This window comes from Ursus maritimus, unplaced genomic scaffold (genome assembly GCF_017311325.1).
Source record: "Ursus maritimus isolate PB19 unplaced genomic scaffold, ASM1731132v1 scaffold_24, whole genome shotgun sequence".
NCBI lineage: Eukaryota > Metazoa > Chordata > Mammalia > Carnivora > Ursidae > Ursus > Ursus maritimus.
In genome coordinates this window covers 14,373,319-14,394,486 of record NW_024424897.1, presented here as the reverse complement: position 1 = coordinate 14,394,486, position 21,168 = coordinate 14,373,319, and the positions used below count along the sequence as shown (strand labels likewise).

Here is a 21,168-nt window from a genome sequence, read left to right as displayed (position 1 = left end):
TTCACCACGTAACTATTTGCTGTAAAGCCACTTTGTCGTAAAAGATAAAATCACAAAATATAAAAGAGGGACATTCAGTAAAGAGGACATAACAAAGCATGAGGAATGAATAACAAAACTAGAAAGCTATTGTAAAACACAAAATAATTGAATACATTTCAAATGTGTGGAGATTCATGGCAATTCTATGCAAATAACTAATTGTATTTCATGGATTGTACCTAAGCACGTGTCTCCAAAGTCTTTCATTTATAGAATTATACTTTTTTTTTTCTTGTTGATGGGTCTCCTCATTCTTTTTTTACTAGTTTCTTTCTCAATAAGAGAGGTAGAGTTCTAGGGCGACTGGGTGGCTCAGTCGGTGGAGCTTTCGACTCTTGATCTCAGGGCCATGAGTTCAAGCCCCACGTTAGGTGTACAGATGACTTAAAAATAAAATCTTAGGGGCGTCTGAGTGGCGCAGTGGTTAAGCGTCTGCCTTCGGCTCAGGGCGTGATCCCAGCGTTATGGGATCGAGCCCCACATCGGGCTCCTCCGCTATGAGCCTGCTTCTTCCTCTCCCACTCCCCCTGTTTGTGTTCCCTCTCTCACTGGCTGTCTCTATCTCTGTCGAATAAATAAATAAAATCTTTTAAAAAAATAAAATAAAATCTTAAAAACAAATAAATAAATAAAATAAAAATAAAAGAGAGGTATAGCTTCCAAATACCATGATGCGTATTTGTAACAGGACTTTTGTACTGCACGGGGAAGGCATATTGCCTCCTACATTGTTTGTTCCTGGTGTATAGTCACAGTTCCATTGATAGCTGTTCCCGAGTTCTATGGGAAATGTCAGTTCAAAACTCTGCACCACTGTATAGACCATCATGAGGGCTAAGATTCATATAACACAAAAATGGAGCACATGTCAATGGAGAAATGAAACCAAACTCAACCAGCTGATGAAACCAACAAACTGCCAAGCTGTTATTTAATCTTTTATGGCAAAATTGCCTTATGGCCTATTAGTTATGCAGCGAAAATGCTCACAGCAAAGATGTTTGTGGCAAAACTACGTAGAACCAAGAAATCAGTGCATTCTGGGCAAGTGCAGTTACAGGACCCAGACTGTGGGGCCTGAGGGGCCAGGCGGGCCAGGCAGGAGGTGCCAGAAACAGAGGGCCTTGCCTGGGGTGCTGACAAGCTGGGCCTGCCTGAGGGTATTTGGGTGGGGGAGCGGTGACAGGATGACACCTGAACTTCAGAAAGATCACTATGGGCTGGAGGGAGAGACCAGAGGCCTGTAAACATCCTGGACCATGGTTCAGGTGATAGCCCAGGAGGCCTGTGGCAGGGCAGGCACAGAGGGACTGGGGGAAGGAGTGGACTTCAGAATATTTAGTGGATAAGAAAGGACTTGTTTTCTGGGGTGATGAAAATGTTCTGGAACTAGACAGTGGAGATGTTTGCACAACATTATGAATGTACTGTCATTAGTAGCAAAATATGTTATATGTATTTCACTACAATAAAGAAAAGACTTGTGTGATTGAATGTGGGGGTTGAGGCAAAGAGAGGAAGTTTCCTGGGTTAGGTACCCAGGAAGGTCTGGGTGCTGCCAACCGAAATAGAGAACGCCAGAAAAAGATAAAGGATGGGGACAAGGTCCCCGTGATGCCACTGGGTGTGAGGGGCCCAAGGGATGGCTAGCAGATGTCGGCCATTGGCTCCCCTATGAAGCCTGATGCTCAGGGGAGAGGACCAGGGCAGGCATGTGGAGGTGTAGAGGGGTGTGTTGAACTCCGGAGACATTAAGACCACAGAGCCTGCAGAGACCAGGCAGAGGGGTAGGAGAACACCAAGGAAGAGACTCCAGAAGGTCAAGGAAGGAAACTTTGTGCAGAGGCAGCACAGGGATCCAGAAAGCTAAGGGCTGGGAGTGTTCACGGCATTTGCTATTACAAGGTCCTTGCTGACCCCTCGGTGAGAGGATTCCGACGGCAGTGAGGTGTGGGGGCCAAGTACCAAGTGAAGGCAGACCGAGAGCAGGGGAAGCAGAGACAGCGGCCATAAACCAGCCTTGAGAAAAGTTTGAGGAAGGGAGTGGATGCATAGGGGGACACAAGATAATGGAGGGAGGTGGGTTGTTTGTGATTTTTCTTTTTCCTAAAAGAACAAGACCTACCAATTGTGTTTGTAGACTGAGGAGAAACAGCCAGAAGGGGGTGGGGGATCGAGATACTAAGAGTGGGGTAGGTGCTGAATAAGTGATAGAGCAAGATGGGGGTGGGGGAGGGAGTGCAGTGAGAGATGGGCTCAGAGCCCAGGTGGACAGGCTGGCCCCCATCAGCCACGAGGGCCGACAGCGCTGAAGCTGGAAGGGAAGCCGGGAGGATGGGTGGGGAGGCAGATAAGCCCATAGCTGGGGCAGGGCGGGAAGTAGAGGGAGTTCCCTCCAGACAGCGGTGTTTTCTAGGTGAAGATGAAGCTTAGGTCATCTCCTGAGGTGGGTGGGCTGGTGTGGGGTACGGGAGCCCGGGATAAAAGAAAGAGAAAGGGCCAAGGCTGACCAAGGACCTCAACCACAGAGCCGGCCATGTGGAGTCGTGCATGTCACTGGGTGGGTCGTGCCTGTCACACATGCATCAGCACGGTCATGGGTGACCGCAGGAATGGGAGACCTGGTCCTGGCCCCATGCTGCTAACACCCAGTTGATGATACACAAGTACCTCATGGCTTCTGCGCCTCAGTTTCCTCAAGTGTAAAACAAGGTGGAGGCCTGAGGAAGCAGTGGGAGAGTCTCCCTGCTCCAATGCTCCAAGTCCTGCAGCTCTGAGGTCTTCCCTGAACATACAGAGGCTTTTCTCCAGGAACCCCGGGAAGGGAGCGATTTATTGCCACATGAGGTGGGGAAGGTGGGAGAGACTGGAGGTCCTGGGAAGCAGCCTGCGTGTTTGCAGGGTGTGGTGCAGACCAGAGTGGAATATGCGGGCAGCAGGGGAGAGACAGGGTGCAAAGGAGGGCTAGGACCAGATGGTAAACAACTGCTAGTCATCGCTTGCCGCACAGGCGAGCCACCTCCTCTTATCTCATCCTCAGACACACTCTCTGGGATCAATTCTCTTATCATCCCCATTTTACACAGTGGGGAAAAAGGCTCAAAGAGGCCAGGTGAAAGCGGCTTTAAAGATCTGAGTTGGGCTTCTGGCTCCAGACAGAGAGCCATATACTAGACAGTGGCGGCCCTAGTGCTGATGCCCAGCTAACTGGCTCTCACTTAGTCCAGACGGTTATTTCTGAGGCACAGAGACATCATCGGTCCATTAGGATGGTAGGAAGATAACAGATATCCTGCCTGCACCGGTTACTGTGGGGGTCAAATGCCCACCAAAGCACATGGACACTGGGGCAGGAGACCAGTAGACTGGCTTTGCTAGTAGCCACACTAGCCTTCCCAATCCTGGAGCCGCTGCTCAGAGCCTGGGCTCAGCAAACCAGCATCATCCACGTACATCAGCTCCCAAGAGCTGTACAACTATCCACAACCTGGTCACCCCCATTCTTTTGTGGAGTGAAGTGACCTCTGATAAGGGGAGCCTGTTCTGTGGGCTCTCCCTCCAGTTAGCCCCTGGACGTAGCCAAGCATCTTACTTTTATCTCAAAGATTCAAAACTCGCTCTAGAGTGGATGATAAACCAAACTTTAAAGATAGGCAGAAGCCCCCTTCCTGTGCACAAGCACAGCTTCTCAGGTCAATGGCAAATGAAATCCAATATCTGTTTTAGACCACTTAGAAGAAAAAGTCATAGCAACAATTTAAAGTATGGTCTGTCCTCATGAATCTAATAAATTAATTACATCTCATTTGTGATTAAAAACAATAGGGGATGGGGAGAATACGAAAATAAGAAATTTATGGTAAAACAACAAAAAATAAAATATGGAATCACTCCTTTTGTATCACCTTCCAATCCAAACAGATAGCAATTCACTAGTTTCTAGAAAAAATGTATGCGACTTCTAGAACATGCTGATTAGAACTTGTCTTAGAACGAGTGTTTTATTCTAAAAGCGTTCTAAAAATGCCAGAAGGGAATAAACGTTAGCTCTTAATTAGAATATTTTTCTCAGTTCTTATAAACATTAAATCTGATGTGAGTTTTAAGAATCCTGAAAAGACACAGCAAAACTAGATAGAAACTTTACAACTTACAGTTTTCTTGTCCCTCAAGGCTTGGACCTGGAAGAGACAGAAGAAATATGTTGATTCCATTAGCTTCGATTCTCATGAAGTTTAAGAAATGTGGGAAGAGAATAAAAACTCACAAAGCAGAAGCATCAGCAGAAGTCCTAGCCACATCTTGCCCTCTTGGGCCCACTCCAGCTGCATCTTGAGAGCCAAGACTTCGGGCAGTTAGTTCTGCCTTTGGGCCATGCCCCTGGGGCAGAAGACGCTTTCCACGTGGCCCAGATAAATCTGCCCTGTGAAAGTAGAGAAACCACTCTGGTAACTTCTGGCGCTGCAGAGAGACTGGCTGTAGTGCTGGTCAAGTAATGGCGGCCATTGCTGGAAATTGGAAACAATGAAGCATGGGCCGGGCTGATATCTCCTCAGGAAATGACTGGCCTTCCTGAGGGGCCACTGAACGCAGACTGTTTTAAAGGTACAAGTGACATTTGCCTCTAGTGCCCCTGACTCTCCTGTCTCACCTGGGTTTGGAGCCCCTTCTCATGGTAGGGTGAGAGGGTTCTTCCCTCTTCCAACCTCTACCCAAAGGGCTTCTCTCTTTGGACACCCAACAAGATCTGCCGATTTTTCCTGAGCTCATCTCTCCCACCCCCACTGCCCAGGGGCCTCTTTCCATGCAGCATAAGTCTGGACCTCCTGCCTTTCCTAGCAATGCTATGGGACAGGGCTGACTTTTCTGGAAAATTGCAGGTTCATCAGACAGACCAGCTGCCTTGGGGCAAACTCAGCTCGAACTTGCTGTACCTAGGAGACTCTCCCTGGCTTCTGCAGTTGGTTTCAGTGTGGATAAAGGCAGCTCTGTGAGGTATGCGTTCCTTCTGGCCACCCCCTACAGCCTGTACCTTTATTTTATTTTTTATTTTTTAAGTAGGCTCCATGATCAACTCACGACCCTGGGATCAAGAGTCGCATGCTCTACCCCTTAAGCCAACCAGGCACCCCCAGCCTCTCCCTTTAAATATACACAGAGTACATCAGGCCATAGGGAGCTTTCTAAGATACGAATCAGTTCCTTTCACTCCCCGGTTTGAAACCTTGTGATGGCTCCCCACTGCCCTCCAGAGAAAGTCACTTTACAATCCTCCACAATCCAGCCCTTGCTTACCTCTCCAGCCAAGTCTCTCACCAATTCTCTCCTGGCCCCTACATTCTGATTGCTAGAATTTATAGTTCCCAGGACACATCACGTGTCTGCACCTTTGTCGAGGCTGTTCCCCTGCCTGGAGGACTCTTGTCCTTCTCCTTTTCTGGCCCATTCCTACCCATGCATCATAACTCAGTTTAGGCATCCACTCTTCCAGAATTCTCTCCCGTCTCCCCCACACCGAGCTGCCCTTCCTCAGCATCCCCCTCTGTAGTCCTCATGTCCCTAGTCTTCTCTCTGTGAGACACTTTCTATAGTGTGCCATAATGCCCTGTCCTCCCCCAAGTGGACTGCTGGCTGCATGATGACAGGGACAGTGCCTGGTACCTAGTAGGTGATCAAAAAACATTAGTAGAGGGGCGCCTGGGTGGCGATTTTGGCTCAGGTCATGGTCTCAGGATCGTGAGATCAAACCCCCCGCATCGGCTCAAGCTGGGGGTGGTGCCTGCTTGGGATTCTCTCTCTCCCTCTCCCTCTGACCTTCCTCCCCCCACGAGTGTGTGCCCCCCCTCTCTCTCTCTCAAAAAAACAAAAACAAAAATACATTAGTAGAGTGGATGATTGGGTGAATGAGATTATTACTGCCTTGAGGTCGGAGGGCAGTGTTGTTTCTGAAATGCTACCCTCTGATGCTGCCACTAGTAAAGCTAAGTCAGCTTGGAAATGGGACAAATAGAAACCAAAGACTTCTCTGCCCCAGGGCAAATACCAGCTAGAGAACAACTCCTCTCTCTGATGTATGGTTCAGTGGAAGTTATGAGAAGAGCTATTAAAGAGCCACGCAGAATAAAAGAATATTTTCTATTGTGTCAATTACTTTTGGTGTTTGGTATTCTCTATTCCCCACTGTAAACTCTCTTCTTTAGCAACCTACTGGAAATCACCCCCACTCACCCACCAAATTTTTATTTGGCGAGAAAAAAGAAACACCAGGAGTCCTAAAATAGATGTTGGTTTCAAAGATAACTTTTGCCTACGGTAGAGTAACCAACTTTTGCTTCTCAAAGTAACGTTCAAGCAATGGTGGTAAATGCCCCACCCAATGCCCCTAAGTCCCAAAGTAAACTTCTAAGACTTAGTCATTGTTTCATACACAATGCTAACAGTTTTAGAACACACGAGAAAATAAAACTTCATTTCAAAATAAGTCTTGATATTTTAAAAGAAAAGCAGAAAAAACCGTATCCCACCACTCACACCATGCCCCAGAATAAATTCCAAATGGGCCAACTATCTGAAAGGACAAATGAAACCATAGGAGTTCTAGAAGAAAACATGAAAGAATTCCTCATGACCGTTGAATGGCAAAGGCTGGTTTAACTCTGACTTAAAATCCAGAAATTATAAAAGACTGACAAATTATACTCCATGAAAAAAGAGTTCTCCACCCCCCCGCCAAAAAAAAAAGTTCAGTCAAGAGAAAAAAATACAAACTGGAAAAAAATATTTGCAGTTTACATCATAGACAAAGAGCTAACCTCTCTAACATGTAAATTAATATGTAACCTCTCTAATATCCACCCCACAGCCACCATCCCTCATTGCAAACACTTATCTGCTTTCTGTCCTTATGGGTAAAGTTTGCATTCCTAGAATTTTATAAAAAATGGAATTATACAGTACATACTTTGGGGGAGTCTATCTTCTTTCAATCAGCGTCGTCAAATATTAATTTCTTTTTATTGCCGAGTGGTATTTCATTGCATGAATATATCACAGTTTGCTTATCATTGTTTACTAATGAACATTTGGGTCGTTCCGATTTTGAGCTAACAGAGAGAGCTGCTAGGCCCATGCCTTTGTATGGACATACACTTTCATTTCTCTTGGGTAAAAAGCCAGGAGGAGAATGCCTGGATTGTATGTTTAACATTTCAAGAAACTGCCACTCTTCTCCAAAGTGGCTACACCATCTTACACTCCTGCCAGCCATGTATGGGAGTTCCGGTGGCTCCACACGTTACCAGCTCGGGTGCTGGGGCTCTCCAAGAACGGAGAGGCCAAACTCGAAGCTCCAGACAAGGCTGTTACTGGGGTTTCCGTTGGAGCTCAAGGGAGACAGCACAAAGGGAAGGTTCCCTCAGGCCGGCTCTCTGAACAAAGGCCAAGGAAAGCCTGTAGAGGCTGAGGCGGGAAAGGAGCGCCTGGAACAGGTAAAGGCGGGGTGGGGGGGCGGGATGCAGGAAGCGGGGCGCCCAGGCGCACTGGACAGGACGTGCTTCGTCATGCATCGCTCGTCTCACTGGCATGTTAAGTCTCCAGCCAGGGAGTGATTTTTAGTTGATGAAAGGTCAGCGCTGGGGCCCACCTTAGTGCAGACTGGTTTGCTTCAGTCTTCCCCAGTCTCGGTAGTGGAGCCCCTCCTCTGGTGGGCAGCCGGCATCCACGTTCCGGCAGGATTCGCACAGGGCACTCTCTCTCTCTGACAAATAAATAAATAAAATCCTTTAAAAAAATAAATAAGAGGAACGCTGGACTTCTGCGGTCTGGGTTGAGGGCGTCCTCTCCCTTGCTCTGTCTCAATTTGAGCTATTCTAGTCCCCTTGACCTTTCCTTATGAATTTTAAAATCAACTTCTCAGTTTCTACCAAAAAAAAAAAAAAAAAAAGGCCAAGCCTTCTGAGATTTTTACTGAAATTGCACTGAATCTGTAAACCAGTTTGGGGAGAAGTGACATTTTAGCCCGACCGAGAGTATTCTAGCCCAGGAACACAGCATCTCTCTCCACAAACAGGAATGTTCTATGGTTCTCAGTATACTTTTCCTCATAAACCTTGTGTCTCTTAGTGTTTTAAGTCATGTTAATGTATTACCTAATAAAAATCGAATTAGGAAATTCAAGTCTAAAATAAAGCTGTGCCTCGGGTGTTAGAAATCATTTGGCATGGCTGTTGTATCTACCCTAGGCCCCGGGAGCCAAGTCCACATGAGTCTGATCCTTCACGGGAGAGCCTCCCCCACCACTCTCTGTGGGGCTGTCTCCCTCTCTCTTCCTGCGGGAACCCCTCTTTCTAGCTCCCAAGGCAATCTCTTCCTCCTCTCTCAGCCCTGGCTGTGATGTAAGAACTGAAGTGTATATTCTCCCTCATTTATTTTATTCATGGAAAAGATGATCAGGCTCCTTATTCTTTGTGAAATATGAGTGTCTTACTAAAAATTAAAAATGTATAAATGGAAGGTTTTCTAGTTCACCTTTTTAAAAAAAAATCATAAATTGAGTGGCTTTTTATGTGTGTGTGGCCCTCACATAGCTCTCCCCTTCCTGCCCTTTGTCCTTAGTGGACTCCTTAATCAGAAAAAAAAAAAAAAACACCAAAAACCAAGAAGCTCCTCAAATAATTTTGCTCCCTTCTTCCTCTTCTTGGTGAAAGGGAGTTGAAGGAGAACAGAGTGGTTTCTGCATGCTGTGCTTCTGCCTTCCAACGCCGGGAAGTCACACAAATCTGGAACACAGCAATTCATTAACCTCAGGAAAAAACTGTCTGCCGTAATAAACCTCAGGAAGTGCTTTTTCTGAGAAGCCAGGGGTAGGGTCGGGAAAGAGTGGGGGAGGAGGCGGCAGGCCAGAGAGCCACAGCGCCGGGCATGGTGACCATCCATCTATTTCATGACCACAGAGACAGGAAAGAAGGTGCTGACCATCCCCCCAGCCTGTGGCTGCAGCTCAGTAACCTTGGCGAGTCCATGAGCAGGACTAAGCCCTGTTCGCTGAATTTGGAAGTCACCGCAATGGAAGACTAAGCCTGGGGTTCCAGTCCCTTCTCTGCAGTTTAACAAGCTTCCGTGTTTTGAGGTTTGCTTTCCTTGCCTGTCAAATGCGGATAATATACCCATTCTACCCATTTCACAGGCTTGTTATGAAGATCAAAGGAGAGTTAGCATTGGAAAGCACAGGTAACCAGCAGGGCACAATAAGAACAGAACAACAATGGTTAGAGGTCTGGTTTGGGCCCCAGCTTTAGCAACTCATCTCGACTTAACTTAATAAGCTCAAGGGGAGGGACCCAAAGGCCTAATTCAATGCCCACCCAGGTGCTGTCCTCACAACCCCAGCCGCCTCACAGAGATGGGTAGCTAGGCAAAAGGGAGGCAGGGGGAAATCTTGTGGGGTGGGGGTGGGGGGAGGAGATGATCAGTGCTGTTTCATCCCCTGCTGGAGGCCCCCCTCCAGTGACAGGGCATAAGATTGTATTTTAACTCATGGCTGTAGGCATTTTTGTCTTCAGGGGAACCTCCCTCCATGAAAAAAAAATTAATTATATTTTACAACTGCATTGGTATAAGCAAGAATGTATTAGAGTTACAATCATATTAAAACATTTCTTTGACCTAAAGTTCTTTTTTATTCTTCTGATTACAAAATAACTTCCTTCATGAGCCCCTAAAAGTATCGTGGACCCTGGCACTATGCTTCTGGGGCCTAGTGGACAAGTGGGCCCTGATACCAATCAGCCACACAACAGCCTCAGGGGCCAAGGAGCCTGCTGTGAGTTGCCCAGGCACTGGCCTGGGAATGGGGCCAAGAGCACCATCATGTCTCAGGCGCCAAAATGAAAACACTCTACAGGTATTTGAGCATTCTGTTTCCCAAAGCGCAACCAACAAAAGGAAAAATAGAGGAATTGGACTTCATTGAAATTACAAACTTCTGTGGCAAAGGACACCTTCGAGAAATGGAAAGGCAATTCACAGAATGGGAGGAAATATTTGGAAATCATCTACCTGATGAGGATCCAGGATATATAAAGAGCTCTTATGACTCAACAACAAAAAGACAACCAGTTAAAAAAAAAATAGGCAAAGGACTTGAATAAATATTTGGCCAATAAGCACATGAAAAGATGCTCAACTTTGTTAGTCATTTGGGGATTGTAAATCAAAACCACAATGAAATATTACTTCATACCAGTAGAATAACTATAATTAAAAAGACAGACGATTATAAGTGTTGGTGACCATGTGGAGAAGCTGGAACCCTCATACATGGCCGGTGGGATTGCAAAATGATGCAGCCACTTTGGAAAGCAGTCCGGCAATTCCTCAAAAGGTTAAAAATAGAATTGCCATGTGACCCAGCAGCAATTCCATTCTTAGGTATAGACCCAAAGGAAATGAAAACATGTTTACACACTTATATGCAAATGTTTATAGCAGCATTTTAAACAATATCCAAAAAGTAGAAGGAATGCAAATGTCTACCAACTGATGAATGGATAAACAAAAGTGGTGTATCCATACAATAGAATATTATTTGGCAGAAAAAGAATGAAGTATGGATGAAACTTGCTACCGTATGGATGAACCTTGAAAATGTCATGCTAAGTGAAAGAAATATGAAAGGCCACATATTATATGATTCTATATATATATATGAAATGTCCCCAATAGGCAAATCTTTAGAGACAGAAGTAGATGAGTAGTTTCCGAGGGCTGGGGGAGTTGGAGGAAATAGAGTGACTGCTAATGGGTAGGGAGTTTCTTTGTAGGGGTGCTTAAAAACTTTCAGAAGTTGGGGAGCCTGGGTGGCACAGTCTGTTGAGCATCTGACCCCTGGTTTCAGCTCAGGTCATGATCTCAGGGTCGTGAGATCAAGGTGCCTGTCTGGCTCCATGCTCAGCAGGGAGTCTGCTTAAGAGTCTCTCTCCCGGGGCCCCTGGGTGGCTCTGTCATTAAGCGTCTGCCTTCGGCTCAGGGTGTGATCCCAGGGTCCTGGGATCGAGCCCTGCATCGAACTCCCTGCTCCGCTGGGAGCCTGCTTCCTCTCCCACTCCCCCTGCTTGTGTTCCCTCTCTCCCTGGCTGTCTCTCTCTCCATCAAATAAATAAAATCTTAAAAAAAAAAAAAAAAAAGAGTCTCTCTCCTCCTCTTCCCCTGCCCCTCCCACTTGTGCGTGATCTCTCTCTCAAATAAGTAAATAAATCTTTTTTTAAAAAGCATTGGGAAAAAAGTTCTAAAAATTGGTTTGATGATAGTTGCACAATTCTGTCAGTAGACTAAAGACCACCGAATTGTGCACTTTAAATAGTTGAATGGTACAGTGTGTGAAATACGTCTCCATAAAGCTGTTATTTTAAAAACCCTAGGAGGCAGGTGTTTTAGTTTCTTGTGGCTACTGTAACAAATCCCCACAAACTTGGGCGCTTTAGACAACACAGACTTATCCTCTCACGGTTCTGGAGGGCAGAAATACAAAATCAGTACCACCGAACCAAAACCAAGGTGTCCTCAGGGCCACACTCCCTCCAGAGGCTCCAGCTCCAGCCTCTCCAGCTTCTGGGGGGCTGCTGGCAACCGTGGCCATGGCCGCATCACACCCATCTGCAAGGCCAGCATCTTCAAAGGTCTCTCTGTTTCATCTTCTCATTGCCTGTCCCCTGTATGTCAAATCTCCCTCTCTCTTTTAAGGACACTTATGATGGCATTTAGGGCCCACCCAGATAATTCAGGATAATCTCTCCATCTCAAGATCTCTGTCTGATCACATTCGCAAAGACCTTTTTTTTCCCCGTATTAGGTAACATTCACAGGTTCCAGGGAATAGGACCTGATTATCTGTGGGGGCCACTATCAGCCCTCTACATGTGGGGTCAGGATCCCTGTGAGGGATGGGGAAACGGAGGCAGAAGTTTCTCAGGGTCACGTCTACCAGGCTGTGTCTGTCTGTCTGGCTTGCTCTGAGGCCTCCAGTCACAGACCTTGAAGAATACTTTCCTGATAGAAAACTCAGATCCAGCCTCTGACCTGACACACATGAGTCACGAGACCAGGACCAGCTTCCCAGGTGTGTAATCTGGGCAGTCACACAGGGCCTGTGCTCAGAAGGGGTTGTGTTTGGTTTTATGCTCTGCTGTCACCAACTTGAAATTTTTTGTTTTATTTTATTTTATTATTTTATTTTATTTATTTAGAGAACACACGAACAGGGGAGGGGCAGAGGGAGAAGGAGAGAGAAAATCTGAAGCAGACTCCATGCTGAGCGCAGAAGGGACACAGGGCTCCATCTCACAACCCTGAGATCATGACCTGAGCTGAAATCAAAAAGTCAGATGCTTAACCCACTGAGCCACCCAGGCGCCCCTGCCCCGGGCTGATCTTAATAAAAATCTTTTTGATATAAATGTTTAGCAAGCTACAAATTCCCTTCCTCTGCTGTCATGTATCCCACACCATTTCCATGAGGCTATGAGGCTTCCTCATGAGGATGTCAAAGGTGCCTTGATCGAATCCAGAAGTACTAGCGAACTATACATCCCTTAGATGGCCGCCACTCTCGATACTATCCTAGCAGCGGTGGTAGCAGATAACAATAATAAATGATGGACTTTTTTTTTTTGTCTTCACTCTCTTTTTTCTGTCCTTTTATCCAAGACGAAGTAAACTTTGCTAAAATAAGAGGAAACCTTCATTGGTTTATCATAAGTTCAAGGAGGAATTACCCTGCCAGGAACAACTCTTGGTGGGGGGAGGGGGGGAAACAGTTATGGTTTATCTAGAAATCACCAAAATGAATTTTGGATACAAAAAAGGACTTTGGTTTAAAGTACAAGCCGTTTCCAGCTTCTCATGGGATGGTTTTGATCCAGAAGTTTGTTTTTACGTTGGCTGTTGAGCAAATGCTAAATGTACTCAGAAAACAGTCTGACAAACACTGATTAGGTTCTCTGCTCAGCCCCCACAAGCCATTTAACTACGAGGCTGAAATCATAACTGGGCCCCAAGTCTCTTCAAGCTCCCAGCTTTCAGCCCCTTAATCCCAGGGGAAGATCTGGTCGTTTCCCTTCCCTGCAGGTGGCACCCAGCAAGCAGCTGCCTGCATGCAGGGATTACTTTTAAGTCCACTGTCTATAACTTAAAGATGTTTTTAATGGAGCATTATCCCCTCGTTTGGGGGACTTCCAGCAGCAACAGTGTCCCCATCCCACATGTCACCCCATCAGTGCCTGTAGACTCCCACCACCATGAGTTCCAGAGCCTCACCTGGCCTGGGAAAAGATGGCAGCCATTTCTCTCACCTGTTTTCTTAAGCCTAAAGCATTGGACTTTAGAAATCCGTCCTGCTCCTAGTATTTTAATATTAGAGATTAAGCAGAAGTAGCAGAAAACACAGAAGCTAAGAGACCAGGGATGTTGGCTGATGGCCGCTGTTCATATCATCCCTGCATGGTTTGCCCTCTTCTGCACATAGGCTCTGGGAATTTAAGAGAGAAAAATACTTTAAAATATGTAAAACGTTACCGGGGCGCCTGGGTGGCTCAGTCAGTTAAGCGTCTGCCTTTGGCTCAGGTCATGCTCTCCGGGTCCTGGGCTCTCTGCTCAGCGGAGCCTGCTTCTCCTTCTGCCTGCCACTCCCCCTGCTTGTGGGCTCTCTCTCTCTCTCCCACTCTCTGTCAAATAAATAAAATCTTTTTAGAAAAAAAATTAAAACATTACCAACCAGAGTGGTTCTTAGTCCAATATATGTGTTGCTTCGTCCCTTTTCATGGGGTCAGCAGAAGTGTATGTCAACTTCTTACAATGAGCAACTCTCACCTCAGCTGAAACAAGATGCCTGGTTGGGGAGCTGCGGAGAAAGCAGGACCTGGGAGCCCATGAGCTGTGGGTGCTCTCTCCTCGGTTCCCAGCCAATCCTTCCATCTCCCAGCCAACCCCTCCATCACCTGCTTTAAAAGGAGGTAATGGCTCCTGCCTCCGAGGCTTCTCCTCCTCCGCACTTTTTTTGGCCAGGCAGGTTGATGTTATTTCTGGGCTGGGCCTCCAAGTGTTGGAAGCGTGGGGGCAGCCTGGATCCCTTCTAGTATCTAGCCTGAGACCCCAAAAGTGTCCTGACTTTAAAAGTTGGAGACAGGGAATCCCAAAACCACAGATCCCAGGGGCCTGGATACCTACCCTCTACAAAACTCCAGCAGATTATTTATTAGGTATGTGAAAACTTCCTGGTGTGTCTAAGCATCCCCTAAAATCTTCTCCTAGCGAGTGATGTTGGCTTATGGTGTGCAGAACCCCCATAAAGGCTGTTGAAACAAACAAAATTATGGAAGGAGCCCAGACCTCTGCTGTTGGGAGTTTAGGGACGGGTGGAGAACGGGGAGTCTGGGCCAGGTCCTGACAGAGCTGCCCTTGAGGGTCACGCCCAGGAAAGGTCAGGCCAGGTGTTAAGGACGAGACACTGCCTGGGTCATGAAGTAGGGAGTAGAGGAGGAGTGCTCAGTGCAGGGACTGAGGGCGGGGGTGCCTAGCACCCAACAGACAGGTGCAGATCAGAGCAGAACTCTCCCAGGTGTTGGCAGAGGGCACCTGCAGCTTCCAGGCAGGAGGTGGAAATGACCAGAAACCAGCAGGATCTTCTAAAAATAAGTCAGGACAAGTTAACCTGGTTTCTTTGTTGTCAGGGTTACTAGATTTGTTGAAACAGTAATATACTGCAGGTACAGGGTTTCTGAATTTCAGCAAGACATCTGACCAGGTCTGTCCTCGAGTCCTCGTGGAGAAGTGTGTGATATCTGCAGTGTATGGGACAACTAAATCAAAAGAGCTTTGACCAAGGGCAATTCAAAGGGCATCTCTAATGGAGTGGAGATGCCACTCTGTCCTCCGCCCGCTGCTGGTCATTTTTATGGCCGGCTCACACCCGACGCTCGAGAGCATGCTGAGTGGATGACACAGCACTGGGAGAGATAGCTAAGAGGCCAACCGACAGACTCAGCAGTCAAAAGGGTGTCACTGGGAGGGGGCGACGGGCCAAGCGATGGTCCACCATAGGAAGTTAAGCTCCTGATCTTAGTTCCCAGAGACCACTTCTCCACACGAATATTCTGTTTTGCTGCCTGAAGTATGTGACTAAGTTAATTGAATTTTATTTTCTTTCTAAGTTAATGATAAGTTTTTGTTTCATGCTGAATAACTAAAATAAATAGTTAATTTTAATGTAAAAAGAAAAAACAAAAAAGCAGACCGTTTACAAACACAGGATGAGGGAGATGTCGATTAACAGTACAACGTGTGGGAAAGACTGATGAGTTGGAAGGCGCCTGGCCACCATCATCGCAGGCCACATGAACAGAGGTAAGGAGTTCAGAAGAGGGGAGGAGACAGCCCTGCGTGTTGTCATGCAAGCTCAGTTACGTGGGCGACACCCAGACACATGTAGACACGTGACAAAAATGCTAAGGCAGGAGCTTCACACCACATCCTGAGAGGAGCATTTGAAGGAAGTGGGAATGTTAAGATTAAGAAAGATCTGGGGAGCATCTGATAATTATCTTTAAATAATTGCATTGTTTTTATGTGAAAGAAAAATTGGACTTTTTTTCTGCCTCCAGGTAGAAATTACAGGGAGGTGTATTTCAGTTAGAACGGTGCAACCAGCCAGTGAGGACAAGTTTCACGAAGGTTTTTAAAGACAGCTGAGAGAGGGGGGAAAACATTTGTAGACAGCTGCGGAAACTCCCCTGGGCCGATGTTGGGCAAATACAGCCTCCAGCAAGGGGCAAGTGTTACTGCCAGTTCCTGAGGACTCCGGCAGCCGCGTAGGCCACTCCTCCTCTCTCTAGGGGGAGATTGTGCCTGCCGAACACCTCTTCATCTTACTGATAAATACACCACTAAGAAGGCAGATATTTGTCAAAACAAATGCGATGGGTCAGAGCGGTGTTCCTACTGATTGCCAGGATTAAAGACAGAGGAAAAGGAAAGAAGAAAGTTGTTATCGCAAAGGTGGTCAAGGGGCCTCTGTTGCTTGTGGGCTGGGATCACAGTTCTGGCTCGATGCTAGAAAGGACCATGATGTTGTTCATGGAGCTTGGGGATGACCAGCCAGACAGCAAGAAAATGCATGTGTCCCTGTTGTGGAAACTTGAGCAGATCAGTCTGACCACTTGAACAGCAAGCACGACAGGAACCAAAACAAAAAGGAAAACCAAATGTAGCCGAAGAGCTCCCAGTCTTCATTCCCTGGAGGGGCGGGGGGGAGGCAGAATGACAAAGGCCCCAGACGAGACACACAGAACTGAGGAAGAAAGGGGTCCATCTGGGAGTGAGGGACACAGAGCAAGTGGCTGACCTGGAAGTGCTGGCCTGGACTTGATTTTGAGGGAGACACCTCCGTACTGGGATTTTCTCTGCGAAGTGAGATACAACTCTCCCCTCAAAGTCCCCTTCAAACAAACTTCAGTGAAGCCCTGCATTATTTTAAATAGATTTGGAGAGAGGGGTTCCTGCTAAAATGGTACAGAGCATTTAGCAGGTCTCATCGACTGTCTCACTGGATCCTGTGACTCAGAGGCCAGTAATAGCCTCATGTTACAGGAGAAAAACGAGACTCTCAGAGAGGCTAGTACACTTGCCCAAGATCCCACAGCGAGTTTAAGTGGTAAAGCCTGTTGGAATATCGGATGCCTGACTCTAAGGCCTGAACTCCTTGCACAAACACCTCTAGAGGAAAAACATTTCAGGGTTTCTTGAAATGCCCCCCCAATAGGAAACTCTTCGGTTTTGAACAAAGACCAAAGGGGTCAAAGTCTGAAAAAGGTGAAAAACTCCGAGTATGAAGTATTTATTCACCAAGGTTATTCTAGGATGTAATCCTTCAATTTGTTCTATACAACTGTCTTCATGTTTCCTGTTTCTTTATAGCTTCATTACCTGATTAAACAAAATTAAAATAAATAGATACATACAAATAAAAAAAGGCAGCCAAGTTGGAGTATGAGAATATGCACAGGAAACAGTGCTTCTAGACAGACATGAGATTCATGTGATTTAGGACCAAGCTGGGAGCCTGTGTAAACATTTCTAATATTGAGAATGTGAGGACACATTGGCTTTCCAAATGGATCCCCCACAAACCTCAAGGATCTGCTTTAATTCGAGCTGTTTAAAAAGTCACCAGTTGGGGGCGCCTGGGTGGCACAGTGGTTAAGCGTCTACCTTCCGCTCAGGGCGTGATCCCGGCGATGTGGGATCGAGTCCCACATCAGGCTCCTCCGCTGGGAGCCTGCTTCTTCCTCTCCCACTCCCCCTGCTTGTGTTCCCTCTCTCGCTGGCTGTCTCTATCTCTGTCAAATGAATAAATAAAACCTTAAAAAAAAAAAAGGCGCCAGTTGCCCGGAGAAATAAAAAGCATGTGTTCACACAAAAGTCTGCACGTGGATGTTCGCAGCAGCTTTATTCGTAATTCCAGTTTTCCCAGAAAAGCTGGGCTCAGTCCAGATGTCCTTCAGTGGGTGAAGGGTTAGATGAATGGTGGTACATCCAGACTATGGAATATTCCTCAGCACTAAAAAGAAACAAACTGAAGGTGTGTGGGTGGCTCAGTTGGTTAAGCGGCCAGCTCTGGATTTCAGCTCAGGTTGTGATCCCGGGGTCCTGGGACGGAGCCTTGCGTCTGACTCTGCATTCGGTGGGGAGTCTGCTTGAGGGTTCTCTCTCTCCCTCTGCCCCTCCCCCCACCCTGTGTGTGACCGCGCTCGCTTGCTCTCTGTCTCTCTAAAATAAATAAATAAATACATCTTTTTAAAAAAAGGAACAAACTATTTGCAACAAATTGAATGAATCTCCAGGAAAATATGCTGAGCAAAAAAAGCCAATCCCCCCAAATATGATTCTATTTCCCTAACTTTTTTAAAGTAACAACATTTTATAAATGGAGGACAGATTCAAGGTTTCCAGGAATGGGGAATGGGGACTGGGAAGGAAGTGGGTACAGCTATGAAAGGTTAACAGGTGGGATCCCTGCTGTGCCAGGACTGTATCTGGACTGTGGCCGCAGATACGGGAACCCACAGACGTGTTGAAGCTGCACACGCGCACACACACACACACACACACACTCCAAGTAAAAATGGGGAGATTAAATGGGATCATGGGTTGTATCAATGCCAGTGTCCTGGGTGTGCTATTATCCTATAGTTTTGCAAAACGGAAACCAGGCAAAGTGCGCAGGGATCACTCTATATTGTTACAAATGATGTGAATCTACTGTTACATCAATCAAAATCTCTGTTTTTTAAAAAATGGACCAGGTCCCCGTCCCTGAAGGATTCAAGCTCTGGTTGACTGCTCTGACACAGTCATTGGGGGATGACTGCATTCGGTGATACCCTCTGGCCTCCAACTCTCCAATTCTCCTGAGGTCTTACGGGGAGTGACACCCTTCAAGGTGGTGTGGGGGGAGTCCTTTGCTCGAAAGTCCTCTCTTTCTGCTGGTCCCACAGGCACAGAGTGAATCAGGGAGAATCAGAATGCCCTCCTCAAAGAGGCTCATTCTCTTGTTCCGAGAGGAAGAGGTGATCTGAGCTGTTCTGAAGGCATTTGGCAAGACCACGTCTATCACCATCTGCTTCTCCCTAATGCCGGGGCTCCCCTGGGACCTAGAGGCTCAGGCCACTCCACCGACAGAAACAAACCAGAATTTTCACACTGCTACTTAGAACCTGGAAAAAAACCTCGGAAGTCCTCCCCCAGGGTGACAAGGAGCAAACATGCTCCAAGTAAAGGGACATTCTAGGTGGAAAGTGAACGGAAACATTTTGAGACCTGGGAAGGATCCTGGATATTCAAGGAAGTAAAGGAGGATTTTTGAACATTATTCTAGAGATGCATTGAAATGCCCCAGGTCCTCAGGGAACATTTTCCTCCCAGATAATTTCATGTTCAGTTGCACCAGAAAATTATCCCCATATGGACCTCTAGAACAGTGAGCTGGAAAAATGTGAGGTGTCCTTAGTCCCCTCTTTCCCCATAGGATGAGGCCAAAGAGCCACCCCTTAGGCTGGCTTACAGAGACAGTCCCTGAGGTTGGCCGTGACTTACCCGTGCAGCCAGAGAGGGGCCTGCTGAGCCTGGCAGTGTCTCAAGACTTCCTGGCCAGGGAGCTTCCTTCACTGTCTCTGGGATCCCCACTCACCACTTGCCCTGTGTCCTCACATCCAGGACCTGGCACAGTGTGTGTGATGGCAGGCCCAGGTGCCCTGACCCAGGCACTGGCTTCTAAAGAGTGGCCTGAGTGTTGGGCCAACCCCAGCAGAGCCAGCTCTCACGAGGCCCCAGCTGACAACCCCTGAAACTCCCATGAATGTGGAAGTGACATGATGACGACACAGTGTATCTGCCCCCTGCATGCCAATCCCGGGGCATTTGCATCTCCCTTCTCCCCTATCCACCTCTGCCCTCCATCCGCAAGCCGTACCCTTGGAGGAACAGATTTCTCTTGGGGTTTCCACAAGCGGTGGGCTCTGCCCTGCCCCTGTAGGAGGCTTTGCCCGCACAAAGGGACTTGGAGTTGAAGTCTTTGGCCCCCCTCACACAATACTACCTATGACTGCCTGAAAAAATCCATTTTTAAAACTTTCCTAGCTCAGAAAGCTGAAGGAAGGGGAAAAGCTGGGCCCCAGTTCAGCCCCGGAGGCTGCATTGTTCTCTGGCCGCCACTTACCCAGAAGGCCCCCCCAGCCCCTGGGGAATCAAATGAGATTGTTTTTCCCAAGATCCAGCTCTTCAGGTGTGAGCTGCAGTTCTTGGACAACAGTTACTGTGGCATTTCTGCAACAGGAAAGAGGAAGGAACTTCTGAACCGTGAGCCGTGGCATCAACAATGTGCGCCCCCAACCAGCCGCAGCAAAGAGGAAAAGAGTTCAGTTTCCATAGTGATAAATCACGAGGAAGCATGTGAGGGATAGTCGGCAGGAGGATTTTTCCCTTCCTCTGGTTCCCTGCAAACACATTCCCAACTCCGGAGTTGGTTAGATGCCTGGCACCTCTCCAACCTGAGCCTCCAGAACCACACAGGTAGAGGAAGAAAGAGGAGGCTTCTGCCAGATGGAAAGTCACACCGGAAGTCCTCTGTTCCCGAGACCCCGGGGAAGGGGTTTGGGCTCTTCTTAAAGGCCTACATGGGGCATAGGTGTGCAGACTATCCAGCAGGCCCAGCACTACACCACACCTGGGTGGCCCTGCACCATCTTGAGAGCTCTTCAATATATGCCACGTCCATCATTCTCTTTCAGGACCTTACACTATGCCCAGCACGATACCATGCTCTATGACGAGAGCCCCACAGCGCGGGGACGGTTGGCCTTTTCACAACAGAAGGACAGGGCCGGTGAGGGAGAGATGTGCCAGAGACAACTCATCCCGTTAAAACAGCGGCCGAAATTCCAACTTAACTGAATGTCCCGTTTTTGGTTTTTTGCTGAATTTCAGCTATATTTATATTTATACTTAATGTAAATATTTGCTATATTTTGTAAATAGGTAGAGTTGTGCAACTGCCACCCCAATCTGGTCTTAGGACACTCCTGTAACTCCGTAAGTTTCCTCTTGCCCATTTTCAGTCAGTCCCCAATCCATCCCCAAGTCCCAGGCAACCCCTGGTCTGCATTCTGGCTCTATAGATTTAAGGGAGGCTGTTTTTAAGTGGAGGGCCTCAGCCGCTCCACAACTTAGTTTGAAATCTAAGTATTTGCATGAAGAGTTTGGTTTCATTTTTCAAGTGAAGCTGCAGGAGAGACTGGCTGCCCAACATGGAGTTTGGTTTGTCTTTTGTCAACTGAGCAGCCTGTGGGTTACAGGTGTATGTGTTACTTGAATCCGTCACTGTTTACAGATTGCATGGGTCATGCAGCTCTGGTAAGGCTGAGGGCCTCCTGGCCTGGCTCGGAGAGCGGAGACACCTTCTAGGCCTAGTCAGGGCAGGGCAGGGGGTTGGGAGGGGCTCTCAGGCATTCAGAGGGAGCTATTCAGGGACACTGCCTGCTACAATGGCCAAACGCTGGTCCTTGGCCACCTGGGCCCAGT

At 47.3% G+C, this 21,168-nt stretch overlaps 1 protein-coding gene across 9 annotated transcripts in view; it reads right to left on the bottom strand.

Moving 5' to 3' along the window:
* Window positions 1–19,446, bottom strand: part of PECAM1 (platelet and endothelial cell adhesion molecule 1) — a 70,503-nt gene extending 51,057 nt beyond the window's left edge. For 3 of the 9 annotated variants that reach the window (XM_008693621.2, XM_008693624.2, XM_008693620.2), the window contains exons 1-3: window positions 19,186–19,446; window positions 4,310–4,465; window positions 4,197–4,223 (exon numbers count right to left, since the gene is read on the bottom strand). In XM_008693621.2, the coding sequence (XP_008691843.2) occupies window positions 4,197–4,223; window positions 4,310–4,373 (91 nt within the window). In that variant the 5' untranslated portion in view covers window positions 4,374–4,465; window positions 19,186–19,446. Of the gene's footprint in view, window positions 1–4,196; window positions 4,224–4,309; window positions 4,466–7,684; window positions 7,769–13,611; window positions 13,673–19,185 lie in introns of those variants that run through there. The other 6 variants (XM_008693619.2, XM_008693622.2, XM_040640393.1 and 3 more) reach the window with 5 other exon arrangements.
* Between the last annotated feature and the right edge of the window lie 1,722 nt (window positions 19,447–21,168).